The 20471-nt window shown below is 41.0% G+C and overlaps 1 protein-coding gene across 4 annotated transcripts in view; it reads left to right on the top strand.

Moving 5' to 3' along the window:
* IARS1 (isoleucyl-tRNA synthetase 1) overlaps positions 1–20471 on the top strand; it is a 93725-nt gene that overhangs the window by 24507 nt on the left and 48747 nt on the right. For all 4 annotated transcript variants that reach the window (XM_068201518.1, XM_068201519.1, XM_068201516.1 and 1 more), the window contains exons 11-14: positions 950–1045; positions 5742–5864; positions 7315–7406; positions 11725–11823. In XM_068201518.1, coding sequence (XP_068057619.1) covers positions 950–1045; positions 5742–5864; positions 7315–7406; positions 11725–11823 — 410 coding nt within the window. The remainder of the gene's footprint in view (positions 1–949; positions 1046–5741; positions 5865–7314; positions 7407–11724; positions 11824–20471) is intronic.

Below are 20471 nucleotides of genomic sequence, written 5' to 3'. Positions count from 1 at the left end.
CACTGCTGGCCAGGCAGCTGGGAACTCCTGTAAGGGATTTGGCCATTTGGGACACTGCCTGTTCTGAAAGATGTGCAGGAGTCAGCAAAGGTGGGAAAACCTCTGTAGGGAGCAAGCTCTGGTATTTCTAGAGGCAAGTCAAATACAGCTGAAGCTGGAAAGCTGCACTGTGCATCTGAGGTTTGGAATGGATAAATGTTGGGAGTCCTGCTGTACTTGTAAGGAGCAGATGGGGGCATCTACAGTTTTTTATTTAGAATGGAGATCTTATCTCAAAATAGCTCCCTTCAGAACAAGCCAAACGTAATATTTTGTAACATATTTGGTTCAGCTGTGACTCCAGTAATTTTTTTTTGCTATTTTTATTTTAAGGAATAGTAAATAACTGTTTATTTTTCATTATCTGTATACTGAACACACTGAAAATTGTCATATCTTTTCTTAGCAATTTTTTCTGGGTTTTCTCTTCTCTCTGTTTTTAGTTGGTATTTACCATGCTCTTATTCTCTGGAGGAAATAAAGAAAATATGTGAATATAAAAGCAGATTTTTTTATTTAATTCAGAGGTATAGGGGACATAGAAAAATGCAGGGAAACTTCTGTACCTTTCTTGGTTGTGTCCTCACATTCAGGAGTGTATTGATTTGCAGTCTGTTAAGCACAGGACTGTGTGAAGATCTGTGGCTTGAAGAGTAATGGACTTGGAAGCCTTCTGGAGAGGTGTGAGATTTAATCACACTTGACACTCTTTAAATGAAGTACACAGGTGTCTGGGCTATGGAAAGTCATTAAGTCATGTTAGGGATGTCACATTTTACTGTGTCACTGATTTTTGATGCAGTTCTTCCCTCTTTTGTGTGGCTTGTGGCTCTGCCAGGTTCTGAACAGCTCTGTTTTGCTGTATGTGCGTAAATATATCTCTATATAAAACCATATTTTCGTGTTCCAGTGCAAAGAAAAAGGTGCCTTTACTGTGGTAGTGGATGGTTATGTGAAGGAGGAGGAAGGCACAGGAGTTGTCCATCAGGCTCCCTATTTTGGTGCTGTAAGTATGAACTACACCTCTGTAATGCTAATTCTGGCCAGCACACATTGCTTGGCTTTCCAGCTCCTGGGGACTCTCTCAGGGTGATTGATGTTCAATCAAGCAAATCTTCCTATTTGCTGCTTAAAAATGTAAGAATATCATGTAGCTTTGTATTCTCATGAGCTCTTCCACTTGGTGCCTGTGCTAGGCTGGAGATTTTTGTGTCCCTTGCTTTGGTTTGTGTGGTGCTGTGTGAGCTGAATTCTCCACTGGGTCTTTTGGATGTCATTGAGCTCAGCTTCTCTCCGAGTCTGAAGCTGTAGCTTTGGGAAGGGCTGATCAGTGGCACTGGTAGTGAGAGCTGGCTTTGCTAAGTGATGATTTTGGTTGGGAACAGCAGTTCTGCTCAGCACACTGCCCCTCTTCAGCATTTCAATTTCATTACTCACTGGGCTTTTAGAGAATGAGAAAATGCTTTCACTCCTTTTGTCCTGAGACTTTATCCCTTGGTGTGAAAGGATTCTGTTGCACTCCATTCTTTTTTTTTTTCTGTCTTTATTGTCCCTTCCCTCAGTCTGTTCTTTTTTAAGGCTAAGAGGAATAATTTGTCATGGATTTAATCATTTCAGTTTTTAGACACTTGAATTAAATGCACTAGTTTGGGCTCATTGTCCTTTTTGTAGAGTGTCCTGTCTTCAGCCATTATCCAAAGATGCCCTCAAAAAACTTGCAGTGCCTAGCAATTAGCAATCCTTGGACCGTGAGCTCTGTCATAATTTTCAGAGAAACTTGGCATTAGCAACAGGCCTCTTTGTATTAATGTGAAACAGCCCATCCTCTTCCATCCTTTTTCCCTGCATTTTGCTGAAGGGAACATCCATTGTGGTGGTGTTTCCCTTGTCAGGATGATGGCTGATATGAAAAGATGTTCCAGCTAAATATAGCTCTGAATAAAGGAAATGAGAGTGGGCTGTGTTAGCAGTTAATAAAGAAAATGGTGGTGGCTGGTCAAGTGTCCTCAGGAGGGTAAATCCTGTCCCACTTCTGCTCCTCAGACTCTCCCCTGGAGCTGAATCTTGGATGTTCCAGAGGGGTGAGAGTTGATTTAGAGTCAGGAGCTCTTGCTGTGGAGATAGGAGGGGAGGAGGCTGCTAGCAGGGAAGGAGCTCTGGAAGAAGTTTTCCCTGGGCTGCTCTAGGAGTGGTTTGTGTATTTGCACAGTCCAGTTAAACTTATTGGAAACAGCTTGTTGGAAAGCTTGACTGACCTCTTAGAGCAAGGATTATCTGCCCTGTTTTATTTGATTTTTTTAATAAGCCCACTGAGTTTTATAAACACAGAGGAAAAAGAATTTTCTCTTCTCTCTCCTGGGAAATCAGCAATTACTTGTAAAACATTTTTTTTAGGAAAAACCTGAGAGTAACAGTTAAATGCTTGACAGAGAAAAAAAATACATAAAACATTGTGTGAGGAAAAAGTGCACAGACATCACAAATGAAACACTGCAGTCATCAGCTAAGGAGAGGTTGAGAAGATAACTTTTGGTACAGGGGCTGAGTCAATTGGCTGTGCTGCCTTCAGAAGGAAAGTGCACAGTGTATGTTGCACTTAAAGCTGCTGACTTCTTTTTGGGGTGCATGTAATTCAGTTTTGACAGCCCCCAGATGATTTCTGTTCAGAAAAGCTCCCAGAGGTGCTGGTGTGAGTTCAGGATGTCATTATTATATAGGAGACTCTGTGTGGAATACTGCTGGTGTTGCATGTTGGCCTTTAGACAGGCTTAGCTGAAAGATGGGAGATGGTTCATGGTAGCAGACAGGGTTGTGTTCCTGGTTAATTGGCTCCTCTGCACCTTCCTGTTGAGGTGAAGGTGAATAGAAAAGGAATAACTGGACCAGGATGGTCAGAGGAGAAGAAATAAAGCACAGTCCTTCACAATAAGCCTTGAGTCTTGTCTCTGTTCCTTCCCATCAATATAAGTGAGTCCCTTTGATAAATAAAGTTGGAAAGTCAGGGTTTTATTTATTTATTTATTTATTTAAAATCCTACTTACTGATACATGTTCAATATCGCTGATAGCTCAGCAATGTATCTGCCTCCAAAAAAATTGAAAGCAAAAATTCACTTTAATTTAGTTCCAGATGTAGTTTCATTGTCTTGTGTGATACCTTTGCCAAATACAAGCTGCCACACCATATCAGAGCACTCTATTATTTCAGTTCAAAAGACATCAAAATTAAAGCTCACAGAACAAGACAAACCTGTATTAAAAACACTGTAAACTCATTGTACCTCCAGATTAACATGACACTAAAATTCAGCTGCTCAGGCATTTCATCATATGTAGATGTACCTGCAGTCAACTTAAAAAGCTTTAGTAACACTTGAATTTGCATACAAGTTTTTAATTTGCAATACTGCTGGTGCCTGCTCAGGCTGTGACACACAAGTTTCATAGATCTGTTACTGGTGCACTTTTTGTTCAGTACCTGACACTTTTGGCAAAAGTGATAATGGTTTTTGCTAAGAGGTGCTGAAGGTGAACATTTGACTTTGTTTTTCTGTTGTTTTGTTAAAGTTTCATATAAAAAAGCTTTTGATTTCTCAAAAATTAGCTGTTTAATAGTTTCTACTTCTTAATTTTGTATATTACAACTTCTGTGTGTAATTTTTGAGGGGTTTTGAGGTACAGGAATGACTACTGTAACTCCTATCCTGTAAAAAACTGATACTGATCTTAGCTTTTATTTGAGCTTAGCACTTGTGGATTCCTTGTATGTGCCTGAATATATTCTTGCCTTGTGGTTACTGAGGGAAATCTTGATTGAATCAAATGGCAGCTCACTGCATTCATGTTCAGGTTGTTCAGGAGCAGGGAGCTGAGCAGACAGGCAGAGCAGCACAGCCCTTTGTGTGCCCCGGGCTGCAGCAGTGCTGCGAGTGGAGCTGAAGCACCTTGAGCCCGGTGCTGCCCGGGGCAGGGTGTGCTGTGCCGCCTTCCTCAGCAGGGCTCTGAGTGTGCCAGGCTTTGTCGTGTGTGCTGGCTGCTGCTTCAAAGCCTTTAACAGCCCACTGCCAAATCAGGGCTGACACCAGCTCTGTCATCTGGCCTGTCTGTTAAACCCCACAGCTCCCAGTGCCTCTGAGGGAAGGCCAGCAGAGAAGGGCTGGTCTCAGTCGTGTCCTGACTGCAGGAGCTGGGTGACAAGGGCAGGGGCAATAATTGTGTGATGCTCTCTGCAGCTGCTGGACAGGGCTGTGCTCTGGTGGCAGTGCTGGAGCTGCAGGGATTTGTTTCTGTGTGTAAAGCTTTGGTCAGTGAAGCAGCCAACTTCCCTGTCTGTGGATGAATTTCATCCTTTAAAATAGAACAGCTCTGGCCTGGGGGAGCTGGGAGCCTCAGGGATAGTGGGGAGAGCTGAAGGGACAGGATGAGGCCACAAAGGCCATGGGAGCCCTGCCCTGGCACTCCAGAGCTGGCTGGACTGAGGTGTATTTTGTAAGGTGATTACAAAACAACCAACAAAACAAACAGAACAAACAAAACAACAGAAACACAAAGTCAAATGTTCACCTTCAGCACCTCTTAGCAAAAACCATTATCACTTTTGCCAAAAGTGTCAGGTACTGAACAAAAAGTGCACCAGTAACAGATCTATGAAACTCGTGTGTCACAGCCTGAGCAGGCACCAGCAGTATTGCACATTAAAAATTTGTATGCAAATTCAAGTGTTACTAAAGCTTTTTAAGTGTTGGTGAGCCCCAGGGGAGGAGAATGCAGGGAGCTGTGGAGCACTGGCCTGTGAGATGTGTATTCACACACTGGCTCTGGTGGGCTGTCCTTGGGCAGCCTGAGTGGGTGCCTTAGGTGCAGCTCCTGTGAAACAGCTGCTGTGTATCCTGTCAGCCATTGCTGTGACTGGGTAAGATACAGATTTACTGTCACTTCAGACTGGAAGGTAAAATCTGAACTTTTCTATCCCCTTACTCATTTTGTTTTAATCTGTTCTTTGATGCCGTTTTTGTTCAGTCATGTTCAGGAAAGTCTGAAGCAACTTTTTTTCTTCTTACTGCTACAGGAAATTAAAAATTTAAGTGGAGACTGGCCAGGAAAAAAAAATATGATGTTGTCCATGTGTGGTTCTTGGTCAGTAGCATTGCCTATGGGCCAAAAAAGATTGAGAAATACAGGTTTAAAGCCTTTGGATTGTTAAGACATTCAGAAAATGGGACTGCTTATGTGAAATGCCAGAATTAGATTGATTAAAACAACCTGCTTTCTGAAAAATGCTCTGTTGGCTGGAGAGCTGGGCAGATCCCGGCTCTGGCTGGGACAGGAGCAGGATGGAGTGGTTGGAGTTCCTTTGCCAGGCAATGGTTGCCTGAAGCTGTTCACTCCATGTGTGTATGTGTGTACTCAGACACGTGAAATACATATGTGTGTGTATATGCATTGATGTGCAGAGAAAAACATGCACATATCCCCTGTACTAGGTGACAGTCTGAAGAAATCAAAATTTTCTGCATGACTAAAACTACAATCCTATAAAAAAGGACTTTCTCCTAAGTATTTGGGATTAGTGAAGGTTGAGTATTTTGCTATTCTTGTCCAGCCATCACATTTTCTGTTCAGTATTTAATTTCTGTTTTGAGGGATGGATCTCTTACCCAGTATTTTGTATTCTTACAGCTTGGTGCTTGTCTCTTTTGCAGGATGATTACAGAGTCTGCATGGATTTTAATATCATTCAGAAGGACTCTGTGCCTGTGTGTCCTGTTGATGCATCAGGCTGCTTCACAGCAGAAGTGGCTGACTTTGCTGGGCAGTATGTGAAGGTCAGTGGGCCTGGAGACAGTAAATTACTACTTTATTCAAGATACATTTTATATATGGTAGAAGCTTTCTTTCCTTTCCCTGTGTGGGCTTGTTTTCAATGTGACTGGTATCTGGGTGAAATTAAAATGTGTTTTAACATTTGCAACAAGGTTGGAATTGTTTATTAAGCAGCTGAGAAAAAAGTTGAAATGCAAGTAATGTTGTCGATCTGTGGTGAGAGGGCAGAGGAGTATCCTGTTTGCAGCTGCTCCAGAGAGATTCTCTCTCACTCTGAGCTTTTTACTGACAGAAATGTCATGTCCAGAGTCTCCAGGCACATCTGCAGGGCCTCCCTCACCTCTGGATAACTCTGAATTTCCAGGTGCCATCATTAAGTTTCTCCCAGCCAGTTGATGTAACGTGACCCCCTAGAAGGGAGAAATGCAGTCATTTCCCCACTTGTGGGCTGTGTTGCAGTGGGAATTTACTTGCCAGTAGATGCAGGAGAATCCCTGGAAAAGGAACCCACAGGAGCTGCACATTGCTCCAGATACAAATCCCTAGCAGGGAGTGCCTCTTAAATTCCATGTCCTGAGAAAACAAATTGCTTTTAGCCCTGCTGCTACAGTTTGATAGCAAAGCACGTTCCTGTAAACAAATGCAATACAAGATTTTAAAGTCTTTTCCAATTAAGTTGAGGATTCAATCAGCTATCTTTCCTTCCTGCTTTATGCATTAAGACAAATAAGAGGACACTGGAGGCTCCATGTTTAGCTTCCTGCTGGTAAAAATCTGAATTTAAAGCTCTTGGAAAATCTTCTTATGGTACTGAATTTTTCACTCATAGGTATTTGTATATTTTTTCCCTTAATGTCATATTGACACTTGTATGTTCAGTGGATTGTCTTAAATTATCAACATCCAGCTTTCACTTCCATATTAGCACGTAAATCCCAGTTAATGGTGAGGTACTGTGAAATATGCTTCAAATTCTGAAATTCAGTCACTTTAGAGGAATGTGGTATCAGGAAGTTTAAATATTAGGTAAAAAGCACTATGTGATTTCCTGCCACAAAATTAGAAGACTCAGTCATTCGGATATTAAATAATGTGGTTTCTGGCTTGTATTGGTCCTTCAGAATATTTGAATTTTACACACAGTTGTGTGTATATGGAAAGAGAGTTAAGGGATTAAAAGGACTGATGCTTTAATTTATAAATTTTAATTTATCCATATGGCAGAGACACATTGAAGGCACTGTAAACAAACAGGGTTTGGAGAGCAAATAACTTGGCAAATTTAGTGTTTTACAGTGCCCCTGCAGGAAATGCATAAACTTGATAGCAACTTTGTGTGTGTGTGTAAATGCTGGGTTATGCATAGTGTTTTTTTAATTAATTTGAGTATCTGAGACAAATCCTGTGGTAGCTTAGTGAAACGTGTATTCCAAGGCAAATGTGTGTTTTTAGGATGCAGATAAGCACATTATCAGATGGCTGAAGGAGAAGGGCCGGCTGATCCACAGCACCACCTTCCAGCACAGCTACCCCTTCTGCTGGAGGTAAGCACACACCCGCACCTGCCTTGAGCTGAGCTTTCTAACAGAGAAATTTTTCACCTTTCTCCCATATTTTCCCCCTCTCTTGCTTAATTTTCCTGACAAAAGTAAAAGTAACGTAAACCGAGATTATTAATTCAGGAGAGCTCCAGTTTTGGTTTAGTCGTCAAGGAATTTTTTTTTGCCATAAAACTAATGAATTTAGGTGTAGTGCTGAAATTTAGTTTCTGTGTATGATTTTAAATGTGTGTTTTTGTGGTTTGTGTTGCTCATTTCTCAGTGTAGAGCTTCTAACTAACCACCTCTTGTAAAAAGGTTATTTCTTAAGCAGCTGAGTGATGGGAAAGGATTTTTTGATACCTTTTGAATTGTATCCAAATAAGCATATCACAGAAGGTCTTTAGATGTTTGTGTTAAAGCTTTGTATGTTTTGAATAAAATTACTAAAATATAGCTCTTTTGAACCTTGTAAGATGATTTATTTCTTTGAAAGAAGCCCAGCTGCTTAAAATGTGGAAACATCTCCCTAGGTGGATGTCTCTGGGGGAAGTCTCCATGTGGAATTCTCCATGGGCCTGCAGGATCAGTGAACAAACAAGTTTTGGTTTTCAGGAATACAGGCTAGACAGATTTAATCTAGAAATGAAGCTTGTTTTTATTAGTGTCCTCCCAGGTTTGGAATTTCTACAATTGCTGTTGTAAAAAATCACCAAACAATATCAAATTAAAAAAAAATCCTCAGTAATCTTTTAGTAGAGTATTAAATTCTTATTATGAGCAAAGACACACTTAAATTAAAATATCTAATTTAATTATCTGAAATAGTTTGAAGATTTTCAGTCCTATCTGATGTATACAGCACCTGTACTGAAATAGCTGTGATAAAAGCTCATCTCTCTGTCTGGCTCTGACTCTGCCAGGTGAAGTGTTCTAGCAGGGTACATTTATCTTTAATTTATAGCAAAAATAACCTTTGCTTGCTCTTGAACAGCAAAATTGGTTTATTTCTAGCAGCTGCCTAGAAGAAGAAGGGAAATTGCTCTTCAAGTGTTACATCCTTGATGATTTGGGACAGTTTTTGAAAAATGGCAGGCCCAAAATCAAGCAAAGCTTGTGTTTTTGTTGTATAGCAACTCAAATATCCAGTCGTGGCCTTCTGAGACAAAAGCAGGGATGGAGAAGTGCTGATTCTGTAGAAGATCCTTAATCCTGCCACCCTGTTGACATTTTTGTTGATGGATGATAAGTTGCAGGCAGCACCTAGCAGCAAATTATCCAGTGGGAAGAACCGAACAATGGATTCTACTTGAAAAGCTCATTTCGCTGCCATCACAAATCAAACCATAATTGGAATATGCTAAAAGTAGAAGAGTAGTTCTTAACTTTGAACATAGCTATAAGTTATTTTGATTAATGTAAGAAAACTTTGCAATCAGACTCTTCTTAATGTACTGCTGCTTTTCCCTGAAACCAAGCAGTTGTTAAATCCTTGGGATGTTGAGAAATTTGCCTTCTTTTTTTACATATCATGAAATCAGGGTCCTTCTCTGTATAGTAATTTGCTGTCAACTAAACTTTAAAATAAGAAAAACACAGCAGCATGGTAAGGACACAGTAGATAGTTTTCAGTTAAATTTGTCTTTATAGGAACTGCTGAAAATGGAGGACATTGGTCAGAACTGCTCTGTGCACGTGTGAGATCTTGGGTGTCTCTGTGGTCTGAGCAGCAGTTCAGCAGCTGTTGGATGTGGCAGCTGGAGTGTCCCTCACAGCTCCTGCCTGCCATTCCTTTGGGAACAGTGTTGGGAAGCTCTTCCACTGGCAAATATGGAACTTTGACTTTTCCAAGCCAGAGAAGGCAAAGCCAAGAAGCATCTTTATAGCATGGACTCAATTACCGATCATTTCCTTCCTAAATTACAAGAAAACGGAGTAAGATCACAGTTAATGGGATTTGATTGTTCTGATGTGTTTCTAAAGGATCTGTCTGTAAGGGGAGCAAAACTTTGTCAGTTGGGATAGAGAGGAATGGTTAGGCAGGAACTTTGTATGTATCAGACTTTGTCTGGATGGTTTTCCCCTTGTGTTGATGGAAAACAAAACCCAGCAATGGGTATTTCTCATTTGATTCTACAGTAAAATCCTGTTGAATCTGGATTCCTCACCCTTCTCACCAGTCATGAGGGGCAGAAATGTGGGAGGTGTCACTGCTTGGGCAGATTTTATTGTTTTGTTCTCTTCAGTCTCCTGCTGAGGCACTGCTTGGTGTAGTACAGCCAGAAGAAAAATATTCAGGGAAACTTTGCCCTCTCCCCTTTATTGTTGCCTTCATGTAGGAGGAGCAGAGCCCTGTGGGTGCTTGGAGTGGTTATCAGGTGTTACAACCTCGGTGTTGGGTGGGTGGTGGTTCCCCTGCTGGGCCGTTGTCATGGTCCTCCCTGCCTGAAGCCACTCAGTGCCCCTGGACCAGCCAGCCCCACCTGCTGCTCTGCTCACAGAGCTGGGCTGCCACCATTGTCCCAGCCTTCCTTTCCCAACATGTTAAGACCATGTGAGAAATTATCAATATTAATTTTTTTATTCTCAATATTTCCAGTTACTTGAGATCTTGTGATGGTAATTTATCATTCTTCAGCACATCTGAAACAAGATACTCAGAGAAACCAAAACACCTTGTAGCTTGGGGAATGCTTTCTTTTTTACTGGGATCTTGCTGCTGTGTGAGGAATGAACTGAACTGTTCCCATTTTTTTCGTTGTTAGGACTTCAATTTGTGTAGCAAACCATCAGCAGGTTTGCATTTAATAGCTAGGACACAACTACATTATTATTACTTTGAGCTTTCACCATTTCCTTTAAGGTTATAGCACATGGAAACATACAGGTTATAGGTAAGATGAAAAGTCTTTTGAAATACAGTGTTAAAAGAAACAACGTGTTTTCTGTTGTTGGGCTTTGTGCACTGTGAGTTCAGCTTTCAAGGTCTGAGCAACCTTTGCTGTGGGTTTTCTTTCTTTTGTGGGTCAGGCAGGTGCACCTTTAGCAAGTGCTGGCACAGTAGCAATTTTAATTTACATCACAGTCTGCAGTACTTGGTGGATTTCAAATGTGTTCTTGCTGTGGATATAAGTAAAATGGATTAAATTTTGGCTGTTTGTAGTGCTGACTGCACATGGGAGATAACAGGAATTCTCAGGGTTTTTGCTGGTGAAGTTTTGTGTATTGCCAAGTTCTGAACTAAAGTGACTTAAACAACAGTAATATTTTTCAGAAACGTTTTGTGGGGTGGATTGATGCTAAAGAAGAATGAGCTTCTTGTCTCAGCGTTGTTTGCTTCTCTGTATCCATAGACACATCCTGTCCCCTAGGGCTCTTCTCCCTCTTCATCATGGAATAATGGGATGGGTGTGAAGGATTAGAAATGTCTGAGCTCCTGCTAGTGACCTGTGCCCAGTGTTGGCTCCCAGGATCCTTTAGAAGGATGTGCTGCCTGAACAGTTATTCAAGACCTTAAGCAGTTATTATGGAACTGATAAATCAGACTGGGATGGGACACTGCAGTCAGATGCTTGGAGATACTGATTTTCCCAAGTAATTTAGGGAATTGCTCAATCTCTGCTCTGGCCAGTTGTGTTTCCATTTCTAAGCATTCCCAAGTTGTGAAACTGCTCTCCTCCCATAAAGATTTTCTTTTAGTGCTTATTGAATTAAGGAATATGTTAAAATATACTTAAAAATTCTTTTATATGCTTTTTTCTTGCTTTCCCTCTCCTCCTGGAATGGAACTTTTTTCTGGTTAACCCTAGGTGCTGTTACTTCTTTATGATTTGTGATTATTATTTTAAATGCAAGTAGTAAAATCACAGCATAATGTCCCCTGGCTTTTCAGGCTCATGTACACATGAAAAGTGATGCAGAATGAGCTCATGTGGAAGACTGAAATATGACTCATTTTAATAGTTACTGAAGTTCATCATGTTGTACTATGTAGGAGCACAAATTTCAAATTCAAGTATTGTTTGAACATTCTCATGATTGCTCTTGCTATACAAATTCCTTGAATTACTGTGTTTGAAGGCTGTAAAGTTTTTTTTTTTTTCAGGACTGGATTTCAAAATAGTAGCTCACATAAGTGTAACAGTTTATGTAATTTAACAAACCAAACAAATCCCAACCTTTATCTGTGATAATATTTCAGCAGCAGTGAGCTCAGTCTGTGGAAAGGGGACTGTCACGTTCAAAAAGAAATATTAAAGAGCACTATATATGTAATGCAGCATTTAAAAGTGTTTTTGTTTGTTTTATTCCCTTCCCTGCACAGGTCAGATACTCCGCTGATCTACAAAGCTGTGCCCAGCTGGTTTGTCAGGGTGGAGCACATGGTGGAGAAGCTGCTGGAGAATAATGCCCAGTGCTACTGGTAAAGTGTCCTGCACAAATCTGATTTATTCCTTTCCCTGGAGTTGGGGGTGTAGGGGGTGTGTCTTGGAGCTCTCCAAAGCTATTCCACTGTTCCTGTGCTCACTCTGCTTCATATTTCCACTCTTTCAGCCAGTGCTACTGGGACCAGTTCTAAACAGTGTTCTATCTCAGTTTTATCAAGATTGAATATTCCCTAGTATTTTACAGGGAAATACACTGCAGGGTCATTAAAAGTGCCCTCCAATCATGTTATGCAAACCTAAACAATTCAGCATGAGAGAAACTGCAGAGCAGAATCCTCCTGCAGAAGCAAGGACGTGCTTCCCAAAAGGCTCCACCTGAGACAGTAATAGAGGCAGCTTAGTGCTGTGCATATATTGTTCCAAATTAAACTAATTTTTAGACAAGTTGTGGGTTTTTTCATCTAGTTATTACAGATAAGGTTGATTACTTCATCATAGGTGCATTAGAAGAAAAAAATCCACACGCACGCTCCCCCCCAAACAGCCACAAAAAGCTCAACCCAGCTGCCCTATTTGTTGTAGGTAAACTCAGTTACACAGTTTTAAAGAAAAAAATTCTACTAATGGCAGAAATGAAATCTTGACATGTATATGGGGAGTGTGAAAAATACTTGTGTGAGATTTGTGTAGAAAACAGCAGATGAGCTTTAGATAACAACTTAAATGTATTTTTAAGTGCAGTCAAAGGGAACTGTTGGTGCTGGTGGCCTTTTAGCGAGTCAGTCCTGGGTTTGTGGTGTGTTGGTAACAAAAGGGCCTTATCTTCTGAACCTTCATAAGCTGCATTTTTATTTCACTTCTTGTTATCCTCACTTGTGCCTGGGAGGCTGAGACCTCCCAGTGAGTGAGGAAAACTTGGAGATTACAACCTCATTCAGTCTTTCCTTATGAGGACTGCAGGGAGAGCTGGGATTCCACCCCTCTCCCACCTCATTTGCCTCTTGTAAAGAAGGTGACTCAACCTTCAGTGAGCAATTACAGCTTGTGCTGCCTTTTTTTCATGGACAGTAGCTGGCAGTTAAATTCTCCATGAGCAGCTTTTGCATAACTGCTGACGTGGTGCAGGCAGTGTAAATCCAGGGATCTGTGGGGAAAGTCAGTGATCCAGAATAGAACCTGCCCTGAAATGCTGCAGCCTGGCTTTGCCAAGCAGCACATGCCCAGTCTGGCTCTGTCAGGAGAGTTTAGGGATTAGTAAGTGCTGTTTTCTGTTTTCCACAGCAGAACATACTGTGATCCTCCATTGGGGCAAAAATAAGCTGGAGAGGGGGTGAAAGTGTTTGTTCTTAGCTTTAATTAGCTTCCTCAAGATGCTTTCACTGTTGGGATGACAGTAGACCTGCATACTTAATTTTCACATGAACAGAAGAAAAAATGTAATGATCCTGTTAAGAAGTGCTGGAATGGATGGGGTTTGCTTTTCCAGAAGCAGAGCTTCGGGAAGAAGCTGCTAAGTGGCCTCCATTCATCCAGGAGACACTAATTAGGAAGAATTACTGATCAGTTTGAACATGCACATATTTGGGTTTCAGTGGTACTTTTTTAAAGTGCTGAGTACAGGGGATACAAGTGGAAGCCAGTGTTGGAGCTGCTGTAGCAAAGGTTGGGTGAGAAGAGCAGGCAATGACATCATTTGGCAATTTTCAAAATGCTTGGAATTACAGGAGACGTTTGTCCTTTAGGCAGTTCCTGAGTCTAAACACAATTCCATAATTGAACATAAAACTGATTCCTCAGGACTCCTCTTAAAGCCATGTGATGTTAAGGATTCTGGGAAACTTTTTGTTGGTAATATAGCTACAAGTAGAGATGTATGATCACAGAATTATTAATAAATAATATGTATTTCCACTGTGTGATTTCTGTCACTGTGTGATAGTAATTTGAATACTGGGTAATCTTGAAGCTGGCTTTTAAAATCCAGCTTTTATAAAAAAATTAGGGAGTGTTTTTGAGGTTTTCTTCATGTGTTCTCCATTGATGCCAGTTTTGTTTGGGCTGTAGCTTCTGAAGTTGGCATTGAGACTGCTGGCCTTCTGCAGTATTCATTTATTTAAATTTTGGGAACTCCTTCCTTCCCAAAACCTACTTTTTCTGCTTTTGAAGAGACTTGATCTCTGAAAGTGTCACAGGAATAATATGTAGCTTTTAAAAAATTTATTTTTGGACTCTCTGGGGCTTCAGCATGTCCTGAAAATGAGAAAATTTGGGATAAATGCTTTTCAGACTATATTAACCTTTACAAAATGGGTTTGACTGCATTGCTTTTTTTATTCCTATAAATGACTGATAGGTATATTGTCCCTTAAGAATAGCTGCCCTCTTGATAGATATCCTTTCTGATGAAATAGATTAAGCATACTTGGACAAACTTTGCAACCTGATTGCATTTCTAATTAGTTTTTTAGTGAATTACCCAACTTATAAGGCCACAGTCATTCAAAATTTATTAAAACCAGTAACTCTATTTTCATTTTTCAAAATGAATTTAACTATCACTTCCAATAATGGTTGCATGAGTAATGTGCCAGCATTTTTTGTAAAACCAGAAGCCAAGAAACCCTCTCTGCTCTGTCGCATCCTTATTGCAGTCAGACTGGGAATTAACTTGTGTTGGACGTTGATGAAAATGCACAATTGGAACAGTATTTAGGGGGCTGTGCTTCAGCCTTTAATTGAAGTTCCCTTACTGGATGTTCTTTACTGCGTAACTGAGATCTTATTTAAAGAAAATTTAAATTAAAAAGGTTATTTTCTGTTTGGCATTCAGGCACCCACTACTGCTGTATTTAAGATGAAGAGAGGCAGATTTGGCTGCTGTGAAATCCAGGCTTGTCAGACCTTGGCTTTCTATTCTCTTTTTAAGGAGAGTTGGATACAGCACCAAGGTGCTGTCTGGATTTCAGCCTTAATTGTTGTCACCATCATTTTCTCAAATGCTGTGTTGAAAGAGCATTTTTTATGTACCCACAGACTAAACCAGGCCACCTTAGATTATAATTGCAATATAGGACTAATTCCTGTAATCAGTGTTCAAAGTTGGTGTAAATTGAAAATTTATAAGTTACTGTAAGCAATAAATCTGTACAACTTATAATGAGAATTCCAAACTGTTGTAGCTCATCCTTCTGGCTGTGGATGTTATATTTCCATTCTTGCAGACTGATAGAAAAGACTCTGTATTTAAACATCAGCTTTGAACTCTTTTTTTCTTTCTTTTAAACCTCCCTCACTTAAAGTTTTCCTTCAGTAACTCCTGAAACATTGACCTGTAAATGTTGCCAAGTTTCTAATGTTAAAGACATTGTGCAGTTCTGACATTGTTTGCATAAGATGTGCAGCACTTGGAGTAGTGGAAAAATGAGCATCAGTGGAAGGAAAGCAGTGATGGGAGACACTCAGGGACTTCAAAGAAGCCAAACCTTTTGTTCTGGCATCTTCTCACCGTTGAAGAATTCAGGTAGTAAGGTTGTAATAAAGAACTTGATGTATGGTTGAAGGTATTATTTTCCTGACTTCCATCACTTAAGCTCTTAGTTCTTGCTGGAAATGCCACCCACAGCACATTTCTGGGAGTGCAGTTGAAGTGAGAGTTTTGCACACACTCCCTGCAGCTCCTGGGTGAGCCCAGGTGTCTTCTTATGTGTTCATTGAGCCCATCAAGCTTTGGAGAAGCTTTTCATCCTGGTCCTTTTAATCTTTGATGACAAAACTGTCTTCCACCTGTGGAAAGGTGAGATGTGATCAGGAATGATGCCTGTTTGTGTCAGAAACCCCGAGGCTGTGCAGGGATGGGCTGTGGAGCCCATCCACAATAGAAAGAAAATGTTTATTTTACTGAACTGGTCATTTTTGCTCACATGAGGAATCTGAGTCTGCAGCAGGGCAACAGAATTTTAAATCATAACAGGATTGTAGAGCAATTGAAGAAAATCAGTGAGTCCCTTTTCCTTCTTTTGCTGCTTATTTTTGTTTTATGGAAAGTCTCAGGACATTTTCTTTCTTCATTTGTTAATATTAATACATTTCATCGGAACAGTTTTAAATTTATGGTCTGTGTAGATTTTTTTCATTTTTTTCTTTTCTTTAGTATCACCATGCAGTTGTAACTCTTCTTTTTGAGTCATCAGCCACACTTTTCTTACTGAGGAATCGTGACTACAAATGAGATCCTCCCTCTAGTAGCAACTGTGATGTGTACAGCAACGTGGAGTCACTAGATGGCAACATTTCCCGAGGAAAAATCCAAATTAGTGCCATTGCCTACAGCAGGAGGTGGAAAAAATTGCTGCAGGGTTAGCCTTGTGTTTGTCTAATTTAAAGAAGGTTTTATTACTGTCTGTTATCAGACATGGCTGAGGATTAGAAGTGAATTTGGAGGCTTGTTCACTGGATTTTGTTGGCTTGTGTTCTGCTGCGCCTTAATTTTGCCGTTTCCTCTCTGAGCCTCTTGTGCAGAGATTGCTGATGATGCCATGAATGCAGAGGTACCTTTCCAGTCCCTCTGAAGGGTCACCAAAAGCTTATTTTTTCCTTCAAGGAAAAGCTTATGAAATAAACCCCCTAAATGCCAGTTCACTAAGCAACTCCGGCACGATTTTATTGGGCAGCTGATAAATCTGTGACATGAGCAGTGTGTTGAATGTCTGCCACTGTCACAGGAATGCAAACGTATTGATGTTTGTGGATTGAAACGGATCCTGAGTGCTGATGCCCTACAAAAGTACTTTGTGCCAGGAAATGTTAGAATATTCCCAAGGATCTGTGCAGAGAGAAGGAAAGTGGAAGCTTCCCTTCTCCCTGGCTGCGGGCTGCAGGGATTGTTGGTGAGATGAGGAATTTAAGCAGGGTGCCTGGGCCGTGGAAGGGAGCTAGAGCAGGGTTTTTAGTGGGGTGTGTGCCAGCCTTGGAGGTCAGGGCTGCGCCGCCGCGTCCGAGCGCGGTGACGGTGACGGGGCTGCGTCTGCAGCAGCATTGCAGTCACACCACAACGTGGGGGTTGCCATGGGAACCAGGAGAAAAGAGGCAACAGAAACATTGGGAGATCAAAATGATTGAAAGCACAGCTCATCTAGCCCCTGTAAGCTGCACCACAAGCAGCAGATGCAGCGGTGGAGGCAGCCCAGGCTCGTGTGGGGTGTGTGGGGTTACCCCATTCCAGCAGCTCTCCCAGGCTGAGGAGCAGAGCTGCTGCAGTGGAAATTCTGCCTGGCACACACTGACCTTTCCTCCCTTCCCCTCTCCTCTCTCCCCCCACCCCCCATGTTTAATTAGGTCCATGATATAGATTGGCGCTAATTAAAGTGTCAAAAGGGCATGAATAGTTGCTTATTTTATCTCTTTGAATTAAAAACCATTAAAAATCAATTTGAGGGCATGTTGAAGGAGGCTTGTTATTAGAGTAAATTAACATAATGGAATTTAGGCCTTTGTCTTCTAAGGGTTGGTTAATGTTTAAAAAGAAAGCCAAATTCTACACCTAAAATAAACCCCCCAGTTGGTATGCTAGGAATTTAAATAAATCTGTACATTTTTAGTTAGATGACATAGAATAACTACTTCATCACCTTTGGTGTTGCTGATACAACTCAGCTATCTTCTGGAAGAGTAACTTTCTCTTTTCCAGACTTAAAACTGATTCCTGATTTCAGATGGCACTTAAAAAGTTACCAGCTTGCCAAAGGGCAGGACAGATCTGGGACCATCCTCTCAGAACCAAAGCTGTATTAACGTTCTTAATCTGGTATTAGGTCCCCTAATTCCCACTGCTTAAGGTAGTATTTTGTTTATCAACTTTACAGTCTTAACTCCTTTAATTAGCAATTATGAAGTAAATCTTACCCAATACATAAAGGTGCTGTGGTTTTGCAGAGAATATTATGAATAAAATTAGCTGGTGAGAAGAACAATGTAGAGTGAGAAAGGATTAGCCTATCTTTATGTAGTATCTGAAACAGCTTTTCATGTTGAGCTGATGGTAAAACACGAGGCTTGTGCAGGGGCAGTGTTTTATTTTGGCAGTGCTGTTTGTGTTTACAGAAAAGAGGGATGCTGCTGCTTTGAGACAGTTCCTGCATCCCGTGGCTGGGGCACAGTGAGCCAGCTCAGAGCACATCTGAGCTCTCAGATGGAATACGGAGCCGAGTTCAGTATTTGCAATTGTGTTATGAGCACAAGAAATGTGCTTCAAAATATATCTACAGAAAAGGAGCAGATGTCGTCACCTTTTTAATAAGTTTCCTTCTGGATTATGTGATAATTTAGAATATTTTTTATTTGCATCCTGTACATTTTTCCTCTGGAGACAAGAATCAGAAAGCAAATTTATTTCTTTTGATTGATGCTGTTCCTTGAGTATTTATTGGTGCTGAGAACACTCTGGCTCAGCCTGTGGTAGCTCACTGTCAGCAGACTCAGTTCTGCCCTGGGATTGAAGGTGGTCAATATTTGCTGTTTTCAAATCCATGCCCACATTGCTTGTGTGACTTGGGTGCTGAGTGGTGCACAGACTGAGAAGGCAAAGAAGATGGTTCCTGTTGTAATAAGTTAATAAATGTTGTTAAAAGACTGGGTTTTGCTTTGCTCTTCATGGGTTTTTTTGGCTTGTCAAATGGAATTTTTATTTTAGACACGAAGAAAATGAGTAGCTACCAAGAAAGGATGTGGGAGTTGACTGTGCAGAAGACTTAGCAATGCATGAATTAAGCAAAACCCCACATCTGCTTCAAAAATAGGAACAAACAGTCAAAAATGGACATGGAAATTTGCAGCAAATGAATAATTTTCATTATCTCTAACTTGTATGATAGAGTTTTGATGTTCAGAAAGTAAGATAGACATGGGCATTCAAACAGGTTGAAATTGACGTACTTTGATTCAGAATCTTCCTAATTTATGATTTGGCAAAACAATATTTATTCCTTTGTGTTGGGGAGTTCAGTTCCCTGAACTTTGCAACTGCTGTAGTGTCTGCATGCTGAAGTTTATTTAGTGCCCTGTCCTGGGTGCCAAGAGGAGAAATTGCAATTGTCCCACACCCATGAATCAAGAGCTCCCTGACCTGCTGAGGCAGCAGTCTCCTTAACCTTGCAAAATGTCAGTGAAAGAAGTATGAAATCTTATCTGTGTCATTTTGCAGAGAAATTTGAAGGTCAAACAAATTGTAGGACAGCTGGGAAATAAAAAAACTTGTTTCTCACAGCTCAGTTTGAGGAGCTGCAGCTCATTGGCTTTGGGAGAGATGGGGCTGCTTTGATTTTTCACTTGCAGCCTCATGGAGCTGTTGGGTGCTGGGGCTTGATCTTCTCTGAGATGTGAAAGTGTCCAGTGCCAGTCCAGGGGGTCTGAGCAGGCAGAACTGGGCACCCTCTGGTCACACCCAACTGCAAACTCAGTGGTCACCAGCAGGAACCTGAGATTTGTGCTTTCAGCCTGAAGGGGGTTTGTGATGGATATGGGGTTAAACATGAAAAATGTGTGCACTGCCATATGGGAGAGGACTTTTCATTTATCTTCCAGATGCTTTGTGTAGATGGAAGACTAAAAAAACACTCCCTCAACTAATACATGCCTGTGGCAAGATGATGTCTTTATGGAAATTTAAAAGGAGAAATATACCAAGAAAATATCTAAGAGTAGGATAAAAAGAACCCGAAAAGCTCTGTAAGAGCCCTAACCTGGAATTGGTGTAAATAAAGATCAGGTGTTAATAACAACATCGTTGAGAATACTCTTTTTTTTTTTTTCCCAGCCTAATCAAATATTTGAGTAGAAGGTGCCTCTGATTTTATTTTTTTCCCTCGTGATATGTAGGTAAGTGTTAAGCTGAGCTATCTGGAGCGAAATCTAGTGTGAGTAAGTAAAAGCAATGGGCTCCAGGCTTGAAGGGCAGTGCCTGGCATGGCTGTTCCTGCTGCAGATCCCTCTTCCAGCTTGATCCCAGCTGGAGGCTGTGTCAGCCCTTGGGCAGCACCCATGGGCAGCATCTCTGCACTGGCAAAACCCTGCTGCTTTAAGTAACACTTCCTCTGAGTGATGTGCTCAGAATGGGTGTGAGATACAGGCTCCTTTTATTTGACTTGATGGCTGTGCCAGTGTTATTTCTGCCTTGTACCTCTAAAGAGCCACAGATCATTGTTGCAAATGTGGTTTGAGGAGATGAAGTGGTTTGTGTTTTATGTTCCACTGAAAACTGGCAGCAGGGTCAGACAATTTTACCAGAAGAGGTAAATTATATGCTTTCATAGCTCAGAGAGAGAGATCATACCGCATACATTTTTGTGGTTAATGTCCACTTTGGGGATAAAATTAATTTTTCAGGCATGTTTTGAGGAGGCAGAGTTGAAACTCTTAGCATTTTAATGTCATTGGGGGATTGTCTCAGCCTCTAGCTATGTTAAATGGGACTAATAATTTCAGCTAATCAGTGTCTAACAACTTCTGAAAAATGGAAACTAGTTTAGGAGTGATGTAAAGAGAAGTTTTCCACATTAGTGGAATGTTGGGCAAATGCTAATGAACTTTGTATAGTTTCCACTTGTGTTTGGAGAGAGGGTCTCCTAAGGTCAGCAGGGAAAGTTAATAGTAATGAGTCCCACGCTGAACCACACTGGGAAAGCCTGTA

The sequence above is a fragment of the Anomalospiza imberbis genome, chromosome 11 (genome assembly GCF_031753505.1).
Source record: "Anomalospiza imberbis isolate Cuckoo-Finch-1a 21T00152 chromosome 11, ASM3175350v1, whole genome shotgun sequence".
NCBI classification, from domain to species: domain Eukaryota; kingdom Metazoa; phylum Chordata; class Aves; order Passeriformes; family Viduidae; genus Anomalospiza; species Anomalospiza imberbis.
Note: the sequence above shows the minus strand (reverse complement) of the source record. Positions and strands in the feature narration are given on the sequence as shown.